Here is a 20,547-nt window from a genome sequence, read left to right as displayed (position 1 = left end):
GCAGGCTACCTGGTCTCAGTCCAAACCCCTTCACTCTGCTGTGGACTGCACGGGCCAGGCGGGGCCAAGCGACAATAAATCTTTACTGACAAAAACAGCAGTGGCGGCAGCCCTTAGTTGGCTGACCCCTGTTTCAAACTAAAAGTGGTTCAAAAGAAAATCATAATAAAACTCAAAATTCTAGAAAATCCCGATTTTACGGAAAACCTAACAGAAGTGACTTTTACATCTGAAGCAGAAACCAAACACAGTCCACCTCTAAAAGCCAGAAGCACATCAGCCCCTTCACGGTGACTGAACTTCCAAAGGACAAATGATAAAAACACATGTATGCACTGGTCAGGGCCCAAGGGAGAGGGGACGGCAGAGGTTGATGTATCTTGAAAATACCACTTGGAAAACTGAAACCAAAAGGGAAGAACATTTCCTTGTTTTGTGATTCTTCGGCATAAGAATTAACAACGGGAAAGATTAATTTGAGAACAAGCCTAGCAGATGAGCCCCAGCTGACACAGAAGACACCCTGCGCGGGGGTACGGGTAGGGGTCTCAGGGCAGCCGCTTCTCCTTCCCGCCCCCTCCACGCACTCGCGCCTTCCCCGGCACAGCCCTTGAACGCCGGGGCTGCTCTCTTTTCAGGCCAAGGGGCAGGGTTCACAAGCAGCAGCCGGGCTGCCAGGAGTCCCAAATCGCCAGGCCAGCAGCCCCCAAACTCAAAGCCGGCGACCCTGTGGGGGGACCGGACATCCACCCGAGCACCTGGTCTGTGGGTCACGAGCCCTGAGCCGAGAAGCCCCTCAAATGCTGTCCTCATCAACAAGACGCACACGGATTTCAGAACACCTGCATCAACGCAGCACACATTGGTCACCCTGAAATCTTGCCGTGGTTATGACATCACACCTGCTGTCCCCAGGCATGAGGGCAGGGACCATCCATTTTTTGGACAAATAGGGGGAGTCCTCATACAAACTTGGGAGGCATCACCACAGAACATCAACTATCTCTGGACACAACCCGGACCTTCCAGGCTGATCCGTTCAGGGAGGGAGACAACCCCAATGACTCCAAGATAAGCAACCACACGCGACTTTGTGGGAAGGCACCGGGCTGCTAGCTCATCACGATAAATTAGGCGAGTTCCTTCCAACATCAGGGAAAACAAGACATTTAAAGCCCAAGAAGGGGGAAGCAACCTAACAAAGATGGGTGGTGAATATATAATGCAAGCTGACTACTAACTGTTCGAAATGCATTTATGCCAAGTTGGTTGGAGCCAAAAAAAATCCCGCTAAAATCTTTAAAGGTCCTATTTTCCCCTTAACCAGCACTGCTCCCTCTCCTCTCCTCCCTCCCCCCGTCCCCGGCCCCCTTTCTCTCCCTCCTACCAGATTTCCTAATGCACAGCAGTACTTCTAAAGCAAATCATTAGGAATTACAAGGAAGCTTTCTTCCACTGTTTTTTTAAAGCAGGGTCTCTGAGCCCTGTCCATACACACCCCATCTTAACCTCGTGCCATGGTAACCTAAAGCCACCGGGCCTTTTCTCCGTGCCAGAAGGATCCTGGGCCATGCGACCTGGGGAGAGAGAGCTTGGGGAGAAAACAAGGCAGAGTAACCACGTGAAGGGAGAACATACCGGCCCCTTACCTTTTGTCCTTTATCCTTCTGAAACACAAAGACGGGCGGAGCAATGGCAGGCTTTTCTGCAAAAAGAAAAATTGGTGTTTTTCCCCCCAACACTACATTCGTACAGTAAACAAAGCTACATTCGTTTGTAATAAGTTAAAAACAAAAAACAAACCTGGTATAAAACTAGTAACTCGAAAGATCATCAAATAGCTTAGCAAACAGTTTCTTCACATGGATGCGGGGAAGTGTGTTCGGTGTGTAAAAACTCGACACAGTGGTAGGATACGTGCACTTTTCTGTGTGCATGTGCACACCAATAAAAAGGTTTCAAGACTCACTCAGAACAGGTCATGCCACTGATGGAGGGAGCGCGGTGTGGAGGGTGGCAGGCTGCAGAGTGCCCGGGCGGCTGCTACTCAGCGCCACCAACTGTGGTGCTGCAGGAACGAGGCGCAGAGACGGCAGGTCCCCAATTTCAAAGGCTGGAGACTAGTTTAGTTTTTTAATTTTTTTTTTTTTTTGGTCGCGCCATGTGGCTTGCAGGATCTTAGTTCCCTGACTAGGAATTGAACCCGGGCCCCGGCAATGAAATTGCCGATTTCTGACCACTGGCCCGCCAGGGAAATCCCTAGGTTTTTAATTTTTCCACATCTGCAGGCCAGCTGGGGCCAGGGGTGACCCATTTGCAACCTCTGCCCACGGGACACATGCTCTTTGGAGAGCTTACTCCGCTCAAGTCAGACCTGCATTCCACCTGGTTCTCTAAGTGAGCGCCCGTTAAAAAAAAAAAGTGTGGAGTTGTGAGAAGTCTGAAAGGCCATCTTGCACAGCTGCTGTTGAAGGAAGAAACCCTTTGGGATGTTGTCACTGGACCAGGGAGATGCCGCCGGTCGTTCTCAGGCAGCTGAGTCCATGGCTCTCGGCCACTTGCCCCGGAGTGGGCGGCCGCTCAGAAAGGCCCTGCCGCTGGCCAGCGGGTTCTGGACGAGGGCTGCCTTAACCCGTGGCGGGGCCCGGAGGCTCCTGCCTCACTGCCTGGGGCCGGGGCGCGTGGCTCTGGGTGCGCTCATGAGCCCTGCGGGCGTGCCCAGGGCCTCCCTCAGCATTCAAGGCCTGGAGAGCGGCGTGGATGGGAAGCCGGGGGTCATGAATTTGGGGAGCACTCGCGCAACCCTTCCCCTTCCCTCAGTTGTGCGGAGCCGAGGTGAACCAGGAACCCGCACTAACACAGCTTTAACCCGGCAGGACCACTACGCGGGAGGGGACACAGTTTGCGGGCCATGAGAGCGCTTGTGTGGGACGTGGTCGGAGGGTCTGGTCTGGAGCATCGGGGAAACGCTCCCGAGAAGAGGCAGCTGTGCTGAAGCCTCAAGGAGAAGAGTGAAGGGAGAGGGGCAGGTGTGACGGTGACAGGGAGCCCGAGGGGCGGATGGTGGCGACGCTAAGGGTTTGGGACGGTTGTAAAAGGAGTGGAGGAAGCACAGAGAGAACAGAGTTTGGGGAAGGGGGCGAAGGCGATCACCCACGGTAAAGAAGATGGGGGACGGGGGGGCATGGTATGGGGAGCAAAAGGACAAGACCGAGATGGGCAAATGGACACTGTCCCACTCCCCACCCCCACAGAGGAGTAGGACAGATGCCAATCTTCACTTTGGGGCCACAGCCCACCGACGGTGACCATTCCCTCCGCTGTGCTTACTGAAGCCTTGTGGCACTTGGGTCCGATTCACCACGACAGTCCTCCCCAGGCACAGCCCACGCAATCACTGGGGTGAATGACATCTAGGAGACCACACTGCCACAAGGGAGGAGGGTGGAGGCGTGGAAGGGCCTTGCACGCTTCCCACGACAGCCGTCTGCCCAGCACAGCCCACACGATCACTGGGGTGAATGACTTCTAGGAGACCACACTGCCACAAGGGAGGAGGGTGGCGGCGTGGAAGGGCCTTGCACGCTTCCCAGGACAGCCGTCTCCCCAGCACAGCCCACGCGATCACTGGGGTGAATGACACCTAGGAGACCACACTGCCACAAGGGAGGCGGGTGGAGGCGTGGAAGGGCCTTGCACGCTTCCCAGGACAGCCGTCTCCCCGGCACAGCCCACGCGATCACTGGGGTGAATGACACCTAGGAGACCACACTGCCACAAGGGAGGAGGGTGGCGGCGTGGAAGGGCCTTGCACGCTTCCCAGGACAGCCGTCTCCCCGGCACAGCCCACGCGATCACTGGGGTGAATGACACCTAGGAGACCACACTGCCACAAGGGAGGAGGGTGGCGGCGTGGAAGGGCCTTGCACGCTTCCCAGGACAGCCGTCTCCCCAGCACAGATGCGCAGCTACTGCTCCGCAAACCCAGGGGGTCGAACGAACGCATGCACGTGCTTACTGCTGGGCAGTAAACGACAGCAAAGGAAAGCTGGAGGGACTCCGGGGACAGCAGCAGCTTCTCCACACCATGTCTACCACGGGCAAGCCCAGACACCTTCTGGCGCTGCCCTTTACCCCATAAGCCTGGCACCCGGGGCTGTGGGTCCAGACCCCGGCCTCACTTCTGCCTCCGACTGCCGGCCAGCCACAAGGCTCGGGGGTGTGCAGGAAGGATCTGTGATTTTGGTCAGCCTAGGGCCCCCCCACCTTCCTCACCGTGGTTTAGATGGAGCCCAGCCTGGCTCCGGGCCCGAGGAGGAGAATACTGCGTGCCCTGGCCCCAGGGGACACGGCGGCACATGAATAAGGCCAGGCCGCTGCCAGCGAATGAGACTCGGGTCCAGGACTTCCACTGGAGCTACTGGGGAAGGGGTGCTCTTTCTCTGCTGGGGCTGCCAGCAGCCGGGTGTCACCACAAGGGGCCCTGGAGCAGAGCCAATCCAGCAGGAAGCAGAGCTGGGGATGTTGGAGGAAACTGAACCCTGGAGACACGGCTGGAAGCCCTGGGTCAGCAGGCCCGAAGCTAACCCCACCCCCACCCTGACTCTTCAGTGAGGCCAGCAAATGCTGATTTTTGCTTAAGCTGGCCTGAGCTTGACTTCTGTCTGTCCCTTGTCTCTAAGAGCCTCCGGCCTCTCTGGGAGAAGAGGCCTAGCCGCTGTAGACTTAATTAAACACACACCATACCCTGTAGAAGAAACCTGGGACTGGCCTCACAGTGAAGCCAAGATGCTCTCTTTCTCTTCCTAGCAGGCATCACCACCTGATGTACCGTGTGTGTGGGTTTATTATGGTCTGTCTCCCCTAGTAAGGGATCAACTCCATGAGATCGGAGCCTCTGCCTCGTTCCCCTTGTGTCCTACGGTCTGAGAACAGTAATCGGCACCCTGCAGGGATTCAACAAATATTTGATGGAGGGATGAGTAAGGAAGGCAAGGGCACTGAGAAAATGACTGCCAGGCTGTAAGGAAGGACTGGAACGGAGAGAAAGCATCTGAATGGTAGAGGAAGAGCATCCTGGTTGGAACTGTGATGGCTGATGTGCAGGCACACAGGAGGGGCTGCCTGTGGGTTCCCGGGGCAGGACGGGAACAGAATTAGTTTCAGCAGGAGGCTGCCTGTGGTGCGAAGGTCCTGCCCAGCGCCTCCTGGACCACACGGAAGGGTCCGGGCGCAAGCTGGGAGAGATCCCATCTGCTGGAGGAACCCTCCTGCACGGCAACAGGGCATGTCGCACGGCTGCGGGCAGAGGCCAGCGAGAGGGGGGCGTGGGGCTCTGAGCTTGGAAAGCAGACCCACCCTCATCACCTCCACTGCTGTAGTTCAGACCTCCCTTCTTTCTCCGCCTCTACCCTCACCCCCTGAAGTGCAGCCCCCACAGAGTAGCCAGAACCACTGGTGTGAAACTCACACTTTCAACTCGGCAACGTCCTCCCAGACTAGGGTCGAAGGCCGTTCAAAAAGGCCACCCCGCACCGACCATGACTGTGGCACTGAAGAGCCCCCAGCATGTCCCACGCTTCTGTCGCTTCTGGACTTCTGCCTGGCTTAGTCCCTCTGCCTCGAAGACATTCTCACCTTCTCTTCCGTGGCCGACACACATTCAGGTAGAGACACCACCTCCTCCAGGATGCTCCCAGTTTGAACTGGGCTCCTGAAGCCTGCTCTGGCTTACATCCTGCATGGGTTACACCAAGGCTACCTGTCAGGGAGGCTGAGAGATCACAGACACAGCATCTGAAACAGCTCTGCACGCAGCCTGTCACCTGGTGTGTGCAGTGTAAGAACCATCCAGTAAATGTTTGAACTAAACCCCTTCTGTACTTCTTCACATGGGTAGCACCAGCTGCTATGTGATCACATAAATATTTATGAAGCCCTTGTTCTGTGCAAGGCATCACGGGAAAAATGCGGAAAATGCGGAACGGGAAGCTGGGGGCAGAAAACTTCAGGGTAAAACGTCTGATGAAAAGGGAGGGGGTGTGTCTGTTTACTTGGCCGGGTGTGTGTGTGTGCGCGCATGTATGCTATTTGCTTATTTGCTCCCCTGGCAGTATCCTCTCCTGGACCTTAAGCTCCGTAATAGTGTGGCCTCTGTTGTGTTCGCCTCTGTATCTTCAGAGCCAAACGCAGTCTCACACATAACACGTGCTCAACAAGCTGTTAGAGAGCAAGCGGAACGCCGTGGGCCACACGGGCTGGGGCCAGGGAGGCCTGGGCCCTGGCAGCCCACCTCGCGGGCCACAGGGACCCCTGCGGAGGGCAGGTTTGGGGGACAGAACTTCGGTCAGTTCTCTACCAAAGACACAAAGCATCAGAGCCACGCGTGTTTCATTGCTGCTCATCCGCTTTAGGGCCCAAAGTCCGTAAACTGCAAGCTAGTCCCGACTCCACGGCGGCAACACACGTGTGCCCCCTTCCAGGCAGACTGTCTTTAACTGTCCCACATCACCACTGCTTCTGGTTGTCCCCGAAAAAGCAGCGTCATTCAGCCAACTGAAACCCAAGTTTGGGGAACGAACAGGGGACAGAAGCAACGAGGCTCCTTGGACCTGCCTGAAGCCCCAGTCCAGCTTTTCTTTCACAAGTGAAGGGAAAACCACCACCAGAGATTTGTAGAGAGACCTAGGCCACCGCAAAGACCTAAAATATTAAAACGTTAACCAAATACACATTCTTTGATCCAGATTCTGTCCGCCAGGTGTTTTTTTCTTTGTTTTTTGGCTCTGTGAAGTGCTCCCTGGGACTTCCCTGGTGGTCCAGTGGTTAAGAATCTGCCTTCCAATGCAGGGGACGTGGGTTCGATCCCTGGTCGGGGAGCTAAGATCCCACAAGCCGTGGAGCAACTAAGCCCGCGCATCAAGTAGGGAGAAGCCCGCGCACCGCAGCAAACAGTCCGCATGCCACAAATAAGACCCGACACAGCCAAATAAATAAATACTCCTTGATCAAATTAGTCTGTAAAAAAACAGCCCACCTGGAGCATTGAATAGACTCATCAACATAAGAAGGGTTAAGAAAACCAACAGTAAAGAAACCCGTTTCACCATATGTTCCCCAAAGTTATCTGACCAGGCAACCCCTTTCCAGGAACACCCGTGACGAGGCCTGAGAACTGTGGGTGAATGCGGCCAACACTGCTGCGTGAAGTGGGGTGGGATTCGGAACCCTCAAGTCACCTCAAAGAACAGCCCTGCTCTGGGTGGCGCAGGCACTACCGTCTGGGACACGCTGGGTGAGTCGGCCTCACCTCAGCTTCCCAAGGTGCCGATGCCAAGTCCAAGGTGGCTGCTCTTGGTCTGAACCCCTCCCCCATTCTCCTCCACACGCCCCTCCTCAGCTCCTGTGCCCCAGATGGCTCCCTGCCTGAGCCCAACCGTGACCCCAGCTCCCAGCAAGGGAAAGCCCCTGCTTCCCCGATCCCCCTGGGGGCGGTGGGTGGTGGCAGGGAGGCCGGGGACGGACCTGGACAGGCTGAAAGGAGTAGCCCCTGGTGACACCCCCCTGGTGACATCCCGGCCCACAGCTCGGGCTCTCCCTCCTGTCCCCTGCCACCCTCCACCCAACTGTTTGCTTTGGATGTAAACCTTGGGGCAGCTCAGCTGTGATCCCCAAGGACCAGGACTGGGTTCTGGACCTGGTCTTTGCAGTCCTGGTGGTAAGCACAAGACAGGTAAGCCCAGGTGTGGAAAGTCGCAGATCTCTGCTCCTGTGCCATCCCTCTGCAAGATGTCTGGGACCCCTCCCTGCTCCCAGAGGCACTGCTGACGTGGCTGTGACTGTCAGGGTGCTCTGCCCACCCAACTGAGCCGGGAACCACTCCTCCAGCTGCACCTCTCGCTACGCTCATAGAGTCAATCATGACAGTCACTTGGCAACTACAACTTCCAGCGATTCCACACATCTGAGAGCCCACTGTGCACCAGGCACCATGCTGGCTTCTAAGGTGTGGTGGTGACATGGAGAGACATGTCCCCGGCCTGCCAGGAGCTGACATCAGACTTAGTTGAACGTTACAACACAGGCGAAGCACAGAAGGCACTCAGAGCGCGGAGCTGGGGCACCCAAGCCGGTGAGGCTGCAGAGAAGGAGCAGGTCAGGGAGGGCTTCTTGAAGGAAATGCCACTTAGGCAGAAGGAGCAGCATTCAGCCAGGTGACCAGGAGCGGGGAGGAAGGAGGCAGCACTGGAGGAACTGGAGGAAGGTCAGGGTGGCACCACTGGACTCCCTTAAAGACAGATGGGAAACACCCCAGCCCAGGGCGAGAGCAGCGGAGTGCAATCCCTCACACCTGCATGGCCCAGCGTAGAAGCTGCTGGCAGGTCAGCACCAATCACACTCAGGCAGTTCCTATCTTGAGCAAAGGAACCAAAGATGGCTCCAAAGAAGTCGGGGGTCCCTAAGGTGCAGGCTGCCTCCTGACCCAAAGGGCCACAGACCATTCTCCCTGCAGGGAGTGGAGGTCTCTGGGTAACAAAGGGGTCGCCAAGGAGGCAGGCCCTTCTACTAAAGCAGAAACGACTGACCAGGGGCCCTGGGACAAGGGAAAGTCCTCGGATGGCTTGGGTGCGTGCGTGGGAAGTTCTAAAAGCCCCACCCTGAAGGCATCGCTGTAATCTGTGTACAATGTCTTTGTCAGGGAGAGGGCCTGTAAACTGCCTCCTCAAATAGTGGGTAAGGAGGGTTCAAAGGAGGAGGAGAGTTTTAAGAAGTCCCACGCTTGTCAGAATTAAAACAGTGGGCTTCCTGATACCACCACTACAAGCAGGCCAGGGTACAGGGCTCAGGGTTTCATCTGTGTCTTTTCTGCCCAGAGATTGACTGGTGGCAAAACCCTTAAAACAAAATGCCTCCTGTGTCTATTTCAGACCAGCAAGGAAGGGGACAGAGGGGGTACTGCCCTGCAGCCAGTCTAAGGAGGAGGAACTCCTAGGGACAGCGTAGGTGATGGCAGCTGCCCGGATGTGAGGAAAGGAGGCCAAGTCCCTACTGCAAGCAAGGGAAGGGGAGAGAGGAGCTGGCCTGGACCCCAGAGGTGGCCCCGGGGTAGAAGGGTGTGTGTCCCCACCCTCCAGGGCGACAGAGGTCTTGGGATCCCATCTTTAGACTTCTCCAGCCTCTGCCACGTCGTCACAGCGAGGACATTCCCAGATGGGGTTTCCCGGACCCCTGGGATGGTCTCTCACACAGGCCAGCAGTCACTGATCGGAAAGTACTTACGGGCCAGGCACCTAGGTGCTCAGCGCTTTATCCGCACCACTGTCCTGAAACTTCACAACCACCTTAGGAGGTAGGTCCTTAGTTTACAGAACAGGAACGGAGACTCAGAGAGGGCGAGCGACTTGTCCAAGGTGGGGCTGGGTCTCCAACCCAGGCGGGCCTGACTCTGGTCCCTGACCCCCGCGCTACTACCCATGCACCGCAAGGGCAAAAGGGAGAAGTCACTGCCCCATTTTGCTTCCTCCCATCTTTCCCGCTCAGGTGGGCCTCGAAGCTAAGAAACTGAGACTCTTCTTTTGAGAAGTGACATCAGGAATAAAGCAGCTGTCAGTGAACATTCTAGACAAACATCTCTGGAAGAGTACAAATGAAACTAGAGGGTGAGCGATGGACTGTGGGGTGGGCCCGAGGCTTCCAGCAAGTCTTGCGACCATCTGCTTCAGATGATCGTGCAGTTACACCAAGGGCAGACCCTCAGGCTCCTCGAGGAGAGAATGGAGACCCACGCTCAACGGTGAGGCCCGCTATGCCTCTGCAGCTGTCAAACGTGTAACCGTGGGAGGCTCTATGTAACACATTCACAACTGAAGCTGAAAACACACACATTCTCTGTGTGTTTTCAGCCCTGCATGCAGGCTTTCCTTCTTCACACTGTGCAGGGAGGCAAGTACACAGAAGCCACGGGCAGGCCTGCCCCTCGACAAGCTCTGGCACGCCCCTGTGGCTGCCTCCGGCCTCTGTCTCTGAGGATGTCTGCTAAACTAAACAGAAGAAAATATGTAGACCCAGGAAAACACACAGAGAAGGGAATCTGGAATATCTTGGCCTGTTCTGTTTATTCCCCTCCTAAATGATGGATCAAACACCTGCCAGGAAATAACCCCCATCTGGAAAGCCACTTAGAATTCTTGTCCAAAATGTCAGCAAGATAGTTGTGCAAAATGAGCTTTAATCCTGCGCTGATGTGTCTTAATCTTATCTGTGCAAAAAATATGGAAAGCATCTTGCCAACAAAAACAACAGTCTGTTAATACGTGGCAACTGCTTTAATCCTGCGACACTTACTATCTCAACCCTTCGAGTCATTTCTTTTCTCAGGAATTATTATAAACAGTCCTGTGCAGCAACATAAAGGTGAATTTGTCACCGATGTGTCAACTCTGTTCGCCAACTAATTCTTTGGTGGAGAGTAGAACCGATCTCAATCATGCTGTTGCTAGGCAATACCTCTCTGATCTCAGTGTACCACAGGCTCAGCTAGTGGGCAGTGGGTCCCTTCATTCTTTTTTTGGTACTTGAATATATTTTTCCTCAGGCAGCTCTCAACTGGTCTCATGGAAGATCATAGGGGGGCACAGTTTTGGGAGATGATGGTGTATCTTTCATCTTATGCCCTTCTTTCTGGGATGCTCTTCATCACAAAATTACCTTCACCTACTGAAACCCGAGCCACTCTTCAGGGCTCTAACATGACCCTACACTTCTGACAACAGCGGGGGTAATAAGCCACTCGGATTTGCTGAATGTCCCTAACTAGACCTGGGGGCAGGCGCTTTACATACCCCGTCTCATTCAATGTCATCACAGCCCTATGGCATAGAAATTATTTATCGTCTCTGATTTGCAAATCACGAAACAAGACTGAGAGGCCTCGGAGAGACACGTGCCCTGCCCAAGTCACAAAGCTGGTAAACAGCAGAGGTGGGACCAGAACCCTAAGCCTGACTTCCAAGCTGGGTGCTTCACGTCCCCCTCGACCCCTCTCAGGCCAAGCCACATCCACCTTCTTTACTTCTAGAAGTACTGGCCCTGCAGCCCCCTCCGATCCCTCCACCCCTGCCCCATCCACTCAGACTACAAGCTGCTGGGGCAGACCCTGCACTTTGGATATCTCTGTGCCTTAAATCCAGGAAAACCCCCATAAACCTATTAATAAATCAAACAAAGTCAGCAACCTCACCTAAAACTACTGAGAAATCGGGGAGCCAGCTTTGACAGCACTTTTCTATTCTGCCACTAGATGGCGCGACACAAGCACAGCTGAGGTGAAGTATCAATACAAGCGGCCCGCCGAAGATTCAGGGGAAAGTTCCAGTGAAGACAGCGGAAATCCCCTCACAGGAAGGAGAGCTAAAGACTCCAGAAAATCTGCTGAGGCTGCAGACCAACTGAAGAAGTTTGGGAACGCAGGCGCTGGTTTCTGTGTGTGTTCGGATGGGCCTCAGCCACCTGCGGCTGGGACCCCGGGCAAGCTCACGTGCTTTCCCCACACACTGCCTGTGTCTGTCAACAGGGATGGTACCTACACCCGAGTCCGTTCGGAAGGACTGAAGGAAATGATGCATATCAAGTGCTTGGGACGTGGCTGGTATGCAGTCCGAATTCCACGCTGGCGTTACTATCGTTACTAGAATTCCACACAGAGACTGCAGATACACTGACGCCGTCTCAGAGCAGAGGTCTTGGACTCCAGGACTGTCTCCAGTCGCCAGGCCCCCAACGATGATAAACACCTCCCGGTCTGGGCCCTTCCAAGAGCTGCCTGGACACGGGGACACCTCGCCACAAACAGTCTCTCATAATCCCTTGAGCCCTTCTGAGGCCGAGGGAATCACTGAGGTGAGAGCCGATGGCAGGCCCACTAGCCAAGCCCTGCTCACAGCAACACGACTTCCTGAGAACCCACGATGAGCCAGGTGCGAGGCACCAGGCACTGGAGACAGGAGGAAAGGTGGACAAGGCCGCAGCCACCTAGTGGGAAGAGGAGAGAAAAACAAGCAGCCGGAGGCGTGCGGGGATAATGAGGAAACCCTGGAGGCAGGCGCTGGACGGCCGCTAGAGCAGGGCGGTGGGCAGAAGGGGGCCACGGTGGGGGGAAGGCCTCGCCCAGGCGCCATCTGAACCTTGGGTGTGAAGGAGCGACCAAGTGAAGGCAGAGTATGCCGGGCAGAGGGAGCCCCAAGAACGAACATCCTAAGGACGGGAAGATCCTGGAGGCCAACGTGACCCAAGTGTTTCCTTAGGGGAGGGTAGGAGGTGAGTTTGGGGAGGGGGTGCATGGTGAGGAGTCCAAGCAGGGGTGTGATATGAGCAGGTTCATTTTCCTGAAAGACCACCCTGGCAGTGGTCCTCACAAATCCTTTCTATTTCTGTGCGTTAGGAAGTTTTGTAATATGATATCGGGGAAGATCACCCTGGGAGTGGTGAGGAGAACAGATCTCAGGGAGGCAGGAGGAGTTGCCAGGGGGCCAGCGAGGAGCCCTCAGGTGCTGTCCAGGTGAGAAGCGGCAGTGACAGGGAGGCTCGGGCAAGTCTTGTGGCCTTGCAGACTGGGCGAGGCGGCTGGAGCCTAACTATTCTGGAGACAGAGCCTGCTGGTGCCTGAGCTGTGGAAGCACGTCTCGCTCACTCAGTGGCCGACGTGGTCAGCAAACACAACCCCCATTCTTCTGACAAGACTCCACAAGCAGGCGGCCCCCTCCAAGTGGCACTGATGATGAGTAACCCAGGCCCTGGACTCTCAGATCCCCGGCGGCCACATCAATGTTGCAAAACATCCTTTCTCCTCTGAGCAAACGGTAGCCTGTTTTCTCACTCTTGCCACCTGAGAAGCCAAACTCTCCAGAACTGTTTTCCCCACTCCCGCTCTGCTGTTACAGATGCAACACGGGCGTTAAATCTGGGCCGATGAATTCTCGAAATTCTGTGTGGCAAGCCTGGGGGAGTTTAATTTAGCAACGGCATTTAAAATGTACTGCAAAAGCAAAGCTTACCTCCTAGACACATGCATGGAGAAACCACTGTCATCTCTGTCAGGTTTCAGGAGAACAAGTGCCCAGTGAGTCAAAATGATCCACTGGAAAGGATGAGCTGGGCTCCTAGACTCAGTGGCTGGAGGTGGGCACATTGGGACAGGCCGACTCCTCTTACAGACACGGCCTTGGGCTTCAGCCCCCGTGAAAGGGAATGGCCCAGATGCAGAGCATCTCGGAAGGTCCTCCCCTTGAACTTGGAACAGTGCTGAAGGTCACGGAAAACACTGTCCCCCCTTAACAGGGACATGAAATCCATGATGCCTACGGCTGCCAAAAGGCCATAATGGAAAAAAAAAGGTTGGGAGGGTGAGCCCTAAGCTCTAGTTGGAAAACAGTTTACTCTTGGACAGTTTTATTTTGCCCCCCCACTCCACCCCCCAGACACTGGGCAATGTCTGAAAACATTTTTGGTCATCACAATGGGGAGGAGTTACTAGTGGCATCTAGTGGATGGAGATCAGGGATGCTGAGCAGCCTCCTACTGTGCACAGGATGGTCCCCCAACCACAAAGAATGATCCAACCCCAAATATCAACTGTGCTGAGGTTGAGAAAAAGACTGAGTCAGATCCCTAACTCACATTATACACCAAAGTAAATTCTCAGTGGGTCAGACGGCACAAACCAGGGTGACGCCCCAGCATCCGTGAATTACCTCCTCTCTCCCTCCTGGCTCCATTTGTGTATTTAAATGTGTGCAGCATCCTAGGACTTTAGTAGATCAGATGACTATGTCGCACAGTCTCTTGGCGGGGGGAGGGTCAACAGACTCCCCTAACACAGGGGTACTCAAACAGGGGCGATTTTGCCCCCGAGGGGACATCTGACAACGTCTAGAGACATTTGGGTAGAGGTTAGAGACATTGCCAAACATCCCACAATACACAGGACAGATCCCACTGGAATGTCTCAATGAAACTCGGCTATAAACCAAACGGAGCTTTCTCTCTACCTACGCATCCAATCAGAAGACTAACAGCCAGTAGTAACTGACATGGATCTGCACCCACCAGTGGGCCAATCCCCTGCCATATGTTCCTTTCACACAACAATCCTCAGACTTGATTAGCATCGTTCCCATTCTACAGGTGCAGGAACTGAGGTCAAACAATTTGCCCAAGCTCCTGGGCAAGTAAGTGGCAGAGGCAAGACACATACCAAGGGCACTTCCGACTGTGCCACAAGCTATCAACCGGAGCCTGCCAGTCAGTTCCAGTCTAAAATTCCTTTGAGGCTTGAGACAGGGGAGAAACCCACATGGATCTCCCTACAGGCCCCACTCAGGCCAAGCACCTGTCTAAGAGGTGCTACGACAGGGCTGAAACCCAAATACCAGCCAAGGTCAGGCAGGCACTGGAAAAGGGGGAAGCGGGCCAGGTCCCAAGCAAGTCAGCGGAGACCGCGGTGTCCAGGAAGGCACAGTCTATCTCAAGGTGGCAGCTGTTCCTCAGTCCTGGCAAGTCATTACTGTGCAGGAACGCAGGCTGAGGCTGGTTGCTGTTTTTCAAGAGCAATCAGAAACCTGGATTATTCTTTTCCCTGAAATCTCGGAATTCTTAAGTACTGGCTCCTAATTAAAAGCAAACAAAGACAAACCTAAATGAGTCAAATTATATATGTCTGCTTGCCCCCAAAGCAAGGTTACAACTTCTGCCTGTGGTTTTTGACTCTGGCTCCACGTCGTAAAACATCTGTGGGGTCCTAGACACTGCGGACCTCCTGCAACAATCTCCAACGGTGCAGCCAAAGCATCAGTTTTAATTCTCCTCCACAACCTCCTTAAATAAGCGTGAAGTGCGGTCAGGGTTAAGATTCATAGCAAGTGCTACGCAATAGCACCAAGTGCCAAGACAACCAAGGATGAAGTGGAGTATAGGGACTTTACTCTGAGACCCTGTGCTGTATAGTTTTCTACCAAGCAGTGCACAGCCACACAGAACACAGCTCCGTGGGACCACAGGAAGGTTACTGCACGAAGGTGGCAAAAACAAACCCCCTTCTAACAAAACAGAGAACCCCTGCTGCTTGCTGCCAGTACTACCACCAGATCCTGAATAGACAACGAAGCAAACCCATCTGCCTCCTGATGGTTTCAAAGTACCATGGAGAGCTACCAAGGCTCGGCCAGGTCAATACCAGCTGCTTTTCCCAGGTAGTTTCCATTACATGAGAAAGGCCCTTTTCAAGTCCCCCAAATGCATCCCATTGCTCCCCAAATGGCCCCCATTTCCCACTCTACCCCAGCCTATTCTCCGGGCCTGAACTCACTTACTAGGCAGGAATTCGACTGGTACCTAAAATGCCCCCTTGGCCGGCCCCAAACACCGTCCCCGCTCCCAAGGCCATTCTAAGCTCCCTGGCTCTGACCGTACCAACTTCCTGTCGCCTCCTCTCTCTCCAGCTCCTTCAGCGTACAAGCACACAGCAGATCCCGACCGGCCCTAATACCCGATGATGCCCGCAGGTAACGGGACTGCTGGGGTGAGTCCATTTTCCAGTTAACTGGGAGGCAGGCTGGAGACGTGGTGGAGAAGTTTTAAACTTGCAGAACTGCAAGCTTTTCTGTCTATACAAAGGATCCCTGTCAAAACTTAAATTTTCTTCCAAGTACATAAAGACTTTAGCATGGCACCCTCAGCTACCGCCAGGCCCCATCCGCCCCGGGTGTGAGAGGCATGCGAGAGTTGACCTCAGGACAAACCCCAGGGTTAATGTTTATCATAACTTCATGAAAACTTTGAAAAATTGTGTCTCACTTCTCCTAAGAATTAAGTTTAGGGCAGGGGAATGGAGTGGTGAGAATCAAGTGAACTGAGGATTCCAACTGTTTTGAGTTCTCGTTCATCAATAAAAACTCAGCTGCATCTCATCCTCTCTGGGGCTAGGTTTTAAATCAAAAAGTAAGGTGAGAAGTGATGAAAGCCAAACCACCCTTGAAAATCTCTGGACTGATACTTGGTCAGGCCAGACCAGGGGTTCTCAATGGGGGGCAACTGCGGGGGGGCTCCCCCCACCAGGGGACACTGAGCAATGCCTGGGCACTTCTGGCTGACATGACTGGGGGAGGGGGGAGGGTGCTACTGGCATCTAGCAGGTCGAGACCAGGGAAGCTGATCAACATCCTACAATGCCCAGCACAGCCCCACAACAGAGAATTATCTGGCCCCAAATGCCTAGAGTGCCGAGGCTGAGAGCCCCTGCCTAGATGATCACTCAATCAAAGTCAAGACAGAACCTAAGAGAACGGACGGCCCAGTTCTGGCTGCCTCTCATCCTGGGCTCATCCCAGGGGGTGGATTCAGTGGGGGTGGATTCACCTGCACTGTTCAGACTCACTTCTTGCCCTCTCTTGCTTCGCTTTGAGCACTTCAGCTAAATATGTCTGTAACATAAGTCCACCACAGTAAAAATAGCTACTATTTACTGTCTATCAACGGGCTGAGATAGGCGCTAAAGAATTTATATGCGTTAATTCAGCCAAGGGTCACAGCAGCCATGGGATAGATATGATCATCGTTATCCTCATTTTGTGGGTGAGAAAACTGAGGCTCAAAGGAGTTAAGAATTTGGCCAAAGTCACTCAGAGGGTACAAGGCAGAGTCAAAACACAAACCCGGTTCTAATGCAAAGCCTGTGCCCCACCATCACTTTATATGGAGGGTCTCAACTGAGGGTGATTCTCCCCACCTCCTGCCCTGGGACACTACACAATGTCTGAAGACATTTTTGGTTGTCACGACCCCTGGGGTAGGGGTGCAGGGGAGGGTGTGTGCTACTGGGATCTTACGTGTAGTCAGGGATGCTGCTATGATGCTCAACATCCTACAGAGCAGAGGACAGCCCCTCAACAGAGAAACATCTGCTCCAAAATGTCGATAGGGCCAAAGTCGAGAACCCTGCTTTATATGGTCTCTTGGGTTTCCACCCTGCATGTCCGCAGGCTGGCAAGGCATCATATGCACATGGTATCTTTTAAGGCTGGGATCTAGAATCCAAGATCTCCTATAGCTCAAATACGCTTTGCTCACCCTCTTCTCAGTCTCTTTACCTTCACCAGGGACCAAACGCTGCCTTCAAGTCCCGATGCCGGTCTACAAGGCAGAATAACTCCAGAGACAGGATGATTAACGACTTTGGGATGTATCAGTAGCGAAATGCCAAGCAGAAGAGAATATCCCAGGACACAAGTGTACAACACCCACACACTCCTAGGAGAGAAACATTCCAGTTGGACCTTAACAGTCACGGACTACAGGACTACCAACAAAGGGCCGTGGGAGTTGCTGTCACAACGGAGATCACCATGGCAAGGAGGGCCAACAAGATGCTGTACTGGATACACAACTGGAACTGTTTCTTTCTACACAAGCACAGCACTCCTAACCTGTACTACTCAAGCCAGTGCTTCTCAACCCTAGCTGCACATCGGGATCACCCGTGCTGTTTTCTGTCTCTATAGATGCCCAGGTGTGACGATGGATATGCTTAGGATCCCAGTCTGCAAAGGCAGAAGCCGAGAGGGCGTTTGAGATTAAACAACAAGTGGGAAAGCACACGTATGGGGCAGTCCCTAAAGCTTCAAAATGCGTAGGCAAGGAAGTCCTAGTTCACATAGTGGGTAAGAAATTAAAGATCCTAGCAGGCTGCACAAGCCCAAACCCGAAATGGAGTGGAGAAACACATGACAACCAATTAAAGGGTGGCAGAGATATGAGAGGCATAAAAGACCACTAAGATTTGATTTTTTTGGAGACAGCTAGGCCAGAACTAGTGTCAGAGGCAAAGTACTAGGTGAGTGTGGCATTTACCAGGCAAAAACTTTAAGTACTACAAAACAGTCCGTTTTCTCTATCTTACCCTTACCTGTTCAACCGTGCAATTTACAATCGACAGCTCATGTGTCGGTGCATATGCTAGAAATGGTGTCCCTGCAAAACAGGAATCCATAATTTTCCCTTTGTGCTCAAAGGTATACCTCACCACGAAGGTCCTGACTGATGAATTCACTCATTCATTCAACAAACATTTCTTGGATACCTACTCTGCGTCAGGCACTATCCTAATTGGGGTGGGGGATCCATCAGTGGCAGACAGAAATCCTCGCCCTCATGGAGCTTACGTTCTAGAAGCAAACAAGTAGACCTAGCACGCAGGTTGGTGATAAGTGCCGTGGGGCAACACGAAGCGGGGCAGAGGGGATAGGGAACGCGGATACGATTTGAAATAGGTGGCCAGAGAAGTTCTCAACGATAAGGTAACATGTGAGTAAAAACCTAAAGGAGGGGCAGGAGCAAGCCGTGGGGACATGTGCAGGAAGGCTGACTCAGGCAGAGGAACCAGCAGGTCCAAAGGCATATAGGAGAGAGGATGTGGACCACGCAAGGGACGCGGAGACAGCCAGAGTGGATAAAGCAGGGCCCGTCGGGGAGAGAGTGGCGGGAGAGGAGGACAGGGAGGTCTCGGGGACCATCTGCCTTTGGGGTTGGGAAACTGTCAGCAGGCTGAAGGTGGAAGGGAGGCCCAGGCAGCGGTGGTGGTGAGAAGTGGTCACCCCCTGGCAAGATTTTTAAGGTAGAATTGACAAAATGTGCTGTGGCACGGGAGAGAAAGAGGAGTCAAGGGCGACGTCAAGGTGTTTGGCCTGAGCCATTCAAAGAATGGACTTGCCATTTACTACAAAGGGAGAAGGACGGTGAGGTGGGCGGGTTTGGGGGAGAAAGATAGGGGTTTTGTATGATGTGGCTATTGGACATCCAAATGCAGATGTCGAACGCGACGCCGCACAGGAGTCTTGAATTCAAGAAAATGAATGAGCCCAGTACACAAATATACAAAGTGTGTCATACTGACTCCCATTTATCCAGTCCCCGTTTTGCCTGTAAATGGATCTTGTGAATGGAATGCCTCAACCCTCCACTGGCTCCTTTGTCTTATCAGACATGTGACATACATGGCGGCAGGGGGTGTTCTGAAGTCAGACCACCTTGATCCACATCCCTGCTCCTTACTAGCTGTGTGACCTGCCTTGGACAAGTAACTTAACCACTCTAACTCAGCTTCCTCATGGAGAACAGGAGCTGACGGTACCTTCCTCCGGGAGCTTTTATGAGGAGTGAGGGTTACTCCAGATCACACGCGCCCAAGACTTTGAACAGTACATGGTAGCACTCCAAATGCTCCACCAGGGTGAGCACTTATTATTGTCATTCGTGCATTCGTGCAGCTCAGTACAAACCTCAGGCCAGCAGAGAGCAAGGTATGGGGGGAAATCAGGGCCAGGCAGGTAGATCGCTTGCCTGTAGTTGTGCACCTAGACACGGAGGGAGCTAAAAATAGGCCTCCGAACGTCTTGAAGCTACTAGCGATCTCAACGCCACGGTTGATTTCATCAAACAGCGGCTGATGGGGTGCTTTCCCTGGGCCATTCGGAACTATAACCTTGTCAAAATCGCTCAGCCGGGATGTCAGCGCTCCGCAGAGGAGGGGATCGCACAGTCTCTGTCTCTCTCTGGAAGTGCAACCAAAAAAAAGGGCCAAAAAGCCGCCAGGGCTTTCAGTGGCTCACATCCTGCGGCTGGACCTAAATGAGCGGAGACGAGGCGCGACTCTCGGGTCGCCAGGAAGGATCCGGGGGAACTGGCGGGAACTGGGGGGCTGAATTGGGGGTGGGGGTGCAAACAAACCGGACGTTCTCCATCCTCGGCGTGGGGCAGGCCCGCGGAGGATGAGAAGCCCACAGGACCAGGGGTGGGCCGGCTCGGCAGCCAGGCCGGGGAAGGGGAAAAGCCGGGGTCCCCGAGAACGAGGGGGCGGGGAGGGAGCGTGGCGCGCTGGGCCCGCGACCAGGCCCGGAGATCCATTTACATCCGAAGCCGAGGCGTTGAGGCCGCGCCTCCCGCCCCCTTCGGCCCCCGGCCTGGCCTGCGAGGCGGAAGGGCCTCAGGGCCGCGGCCCCCGCCGTCTCCAGAGCCGTCTGGCCGGACGGTGGCAGGGCCGGGGCTACCGGGAGTGATGGGCCGGGCCGGTGAGCCCGGCCTAAGGGGACGCAATGGGGGACGGCTGCGGGGCCCGCTGGGCCGCTCTCCCGGAGCAGACAGGCCCCCCGCACCCCGGGGTGCTCAGCCCTCGGGCCTGTGGCCCCCGGGCCTCCCGCCGCCCGTTCCCTGGCCGCTGGCTGGCCCCCGACGGCGCCTCCCCTACCTTCGTTCGCCAGGTCCGCCATTTTACTTCCTTAAGCCCTCCCACAAGGCCCCGCGCCGGCCCGGGCTCGTCTGCCTTCTGCCAGAAACTCCCGCGCGTGCGCACTTGCCAAGTCGACTCCGAGCAAAGCGGGCAGTTAGCGGCTGCGCGCGGAGCCCGGCGCGGAGAAGCTCTCGGGATCTGGGTCCGAGCCGGGCCAAGCTCGGAGCACGCGCCTGCGCATTAACCTCCCCCGCCTCCTTTTCCCGCCGACC

The 20,547-nt window shown here is 54.5% G+C and overlaps 1 protein-coding gene across 8 annotated transcripts in view; it reads right to left on the bottom strand.

The window, feature by feature from the left end:
- Positions 1–20,522, bottom strand: part of RANBP3 (RAN binding protein 3) — a 54,437-nt gene extending 33,915 nt beyond the window's left edge. For 7 of the 8 annotated variants that reach the window (XM_061190646.1, XM_061190647.1, XM_061190648.1 and 4 more), the window contains exons 1-2: positions 20,294–20,522; positions 1,650–1,705 (exon numbers count right to left, since the gene is read on the bottom strand). In XM_061190646.1, coding sequence (XP_061046629.1) covers positions 1,650–1,705; positions 20,294–20,315 — 78 coding nt within the window. In that variant the 5' untranslated portion in view covers positions 20,316–20,522. The remainder of the gene's footprint in view (positions 1–1,649; positions 1,706–20,293) is intronic. The other variant, XM_061190654.1, reaches the window with a different exon arrangement.
- Positions 20,523–20,547: the final 25 nt, after the last annotated feature.

The sequence above is a fragment of the Eubalaena glacialis genome, chromosome 4, assembly GCF_028564815.1.
Source record: "Eubalaena glacialis isolate mEubGla1 chromosome 4, mEubGla1.1.hap2.+ XY, whole genome shotgun sequence".
NCBI classification, from domain to species: domain Eukaryota; kingdom Metazoa; phylum Chordata; class Mammalia; order Artiodactyla; family Balaenidae; genus Eubalaena; species Eubalaena glacialis.
The sequence above is the reverse complement of the archived record's forward strand: the minus strand, read 5'-3'. Positions and strand labels throughout refer to the sequence as shown.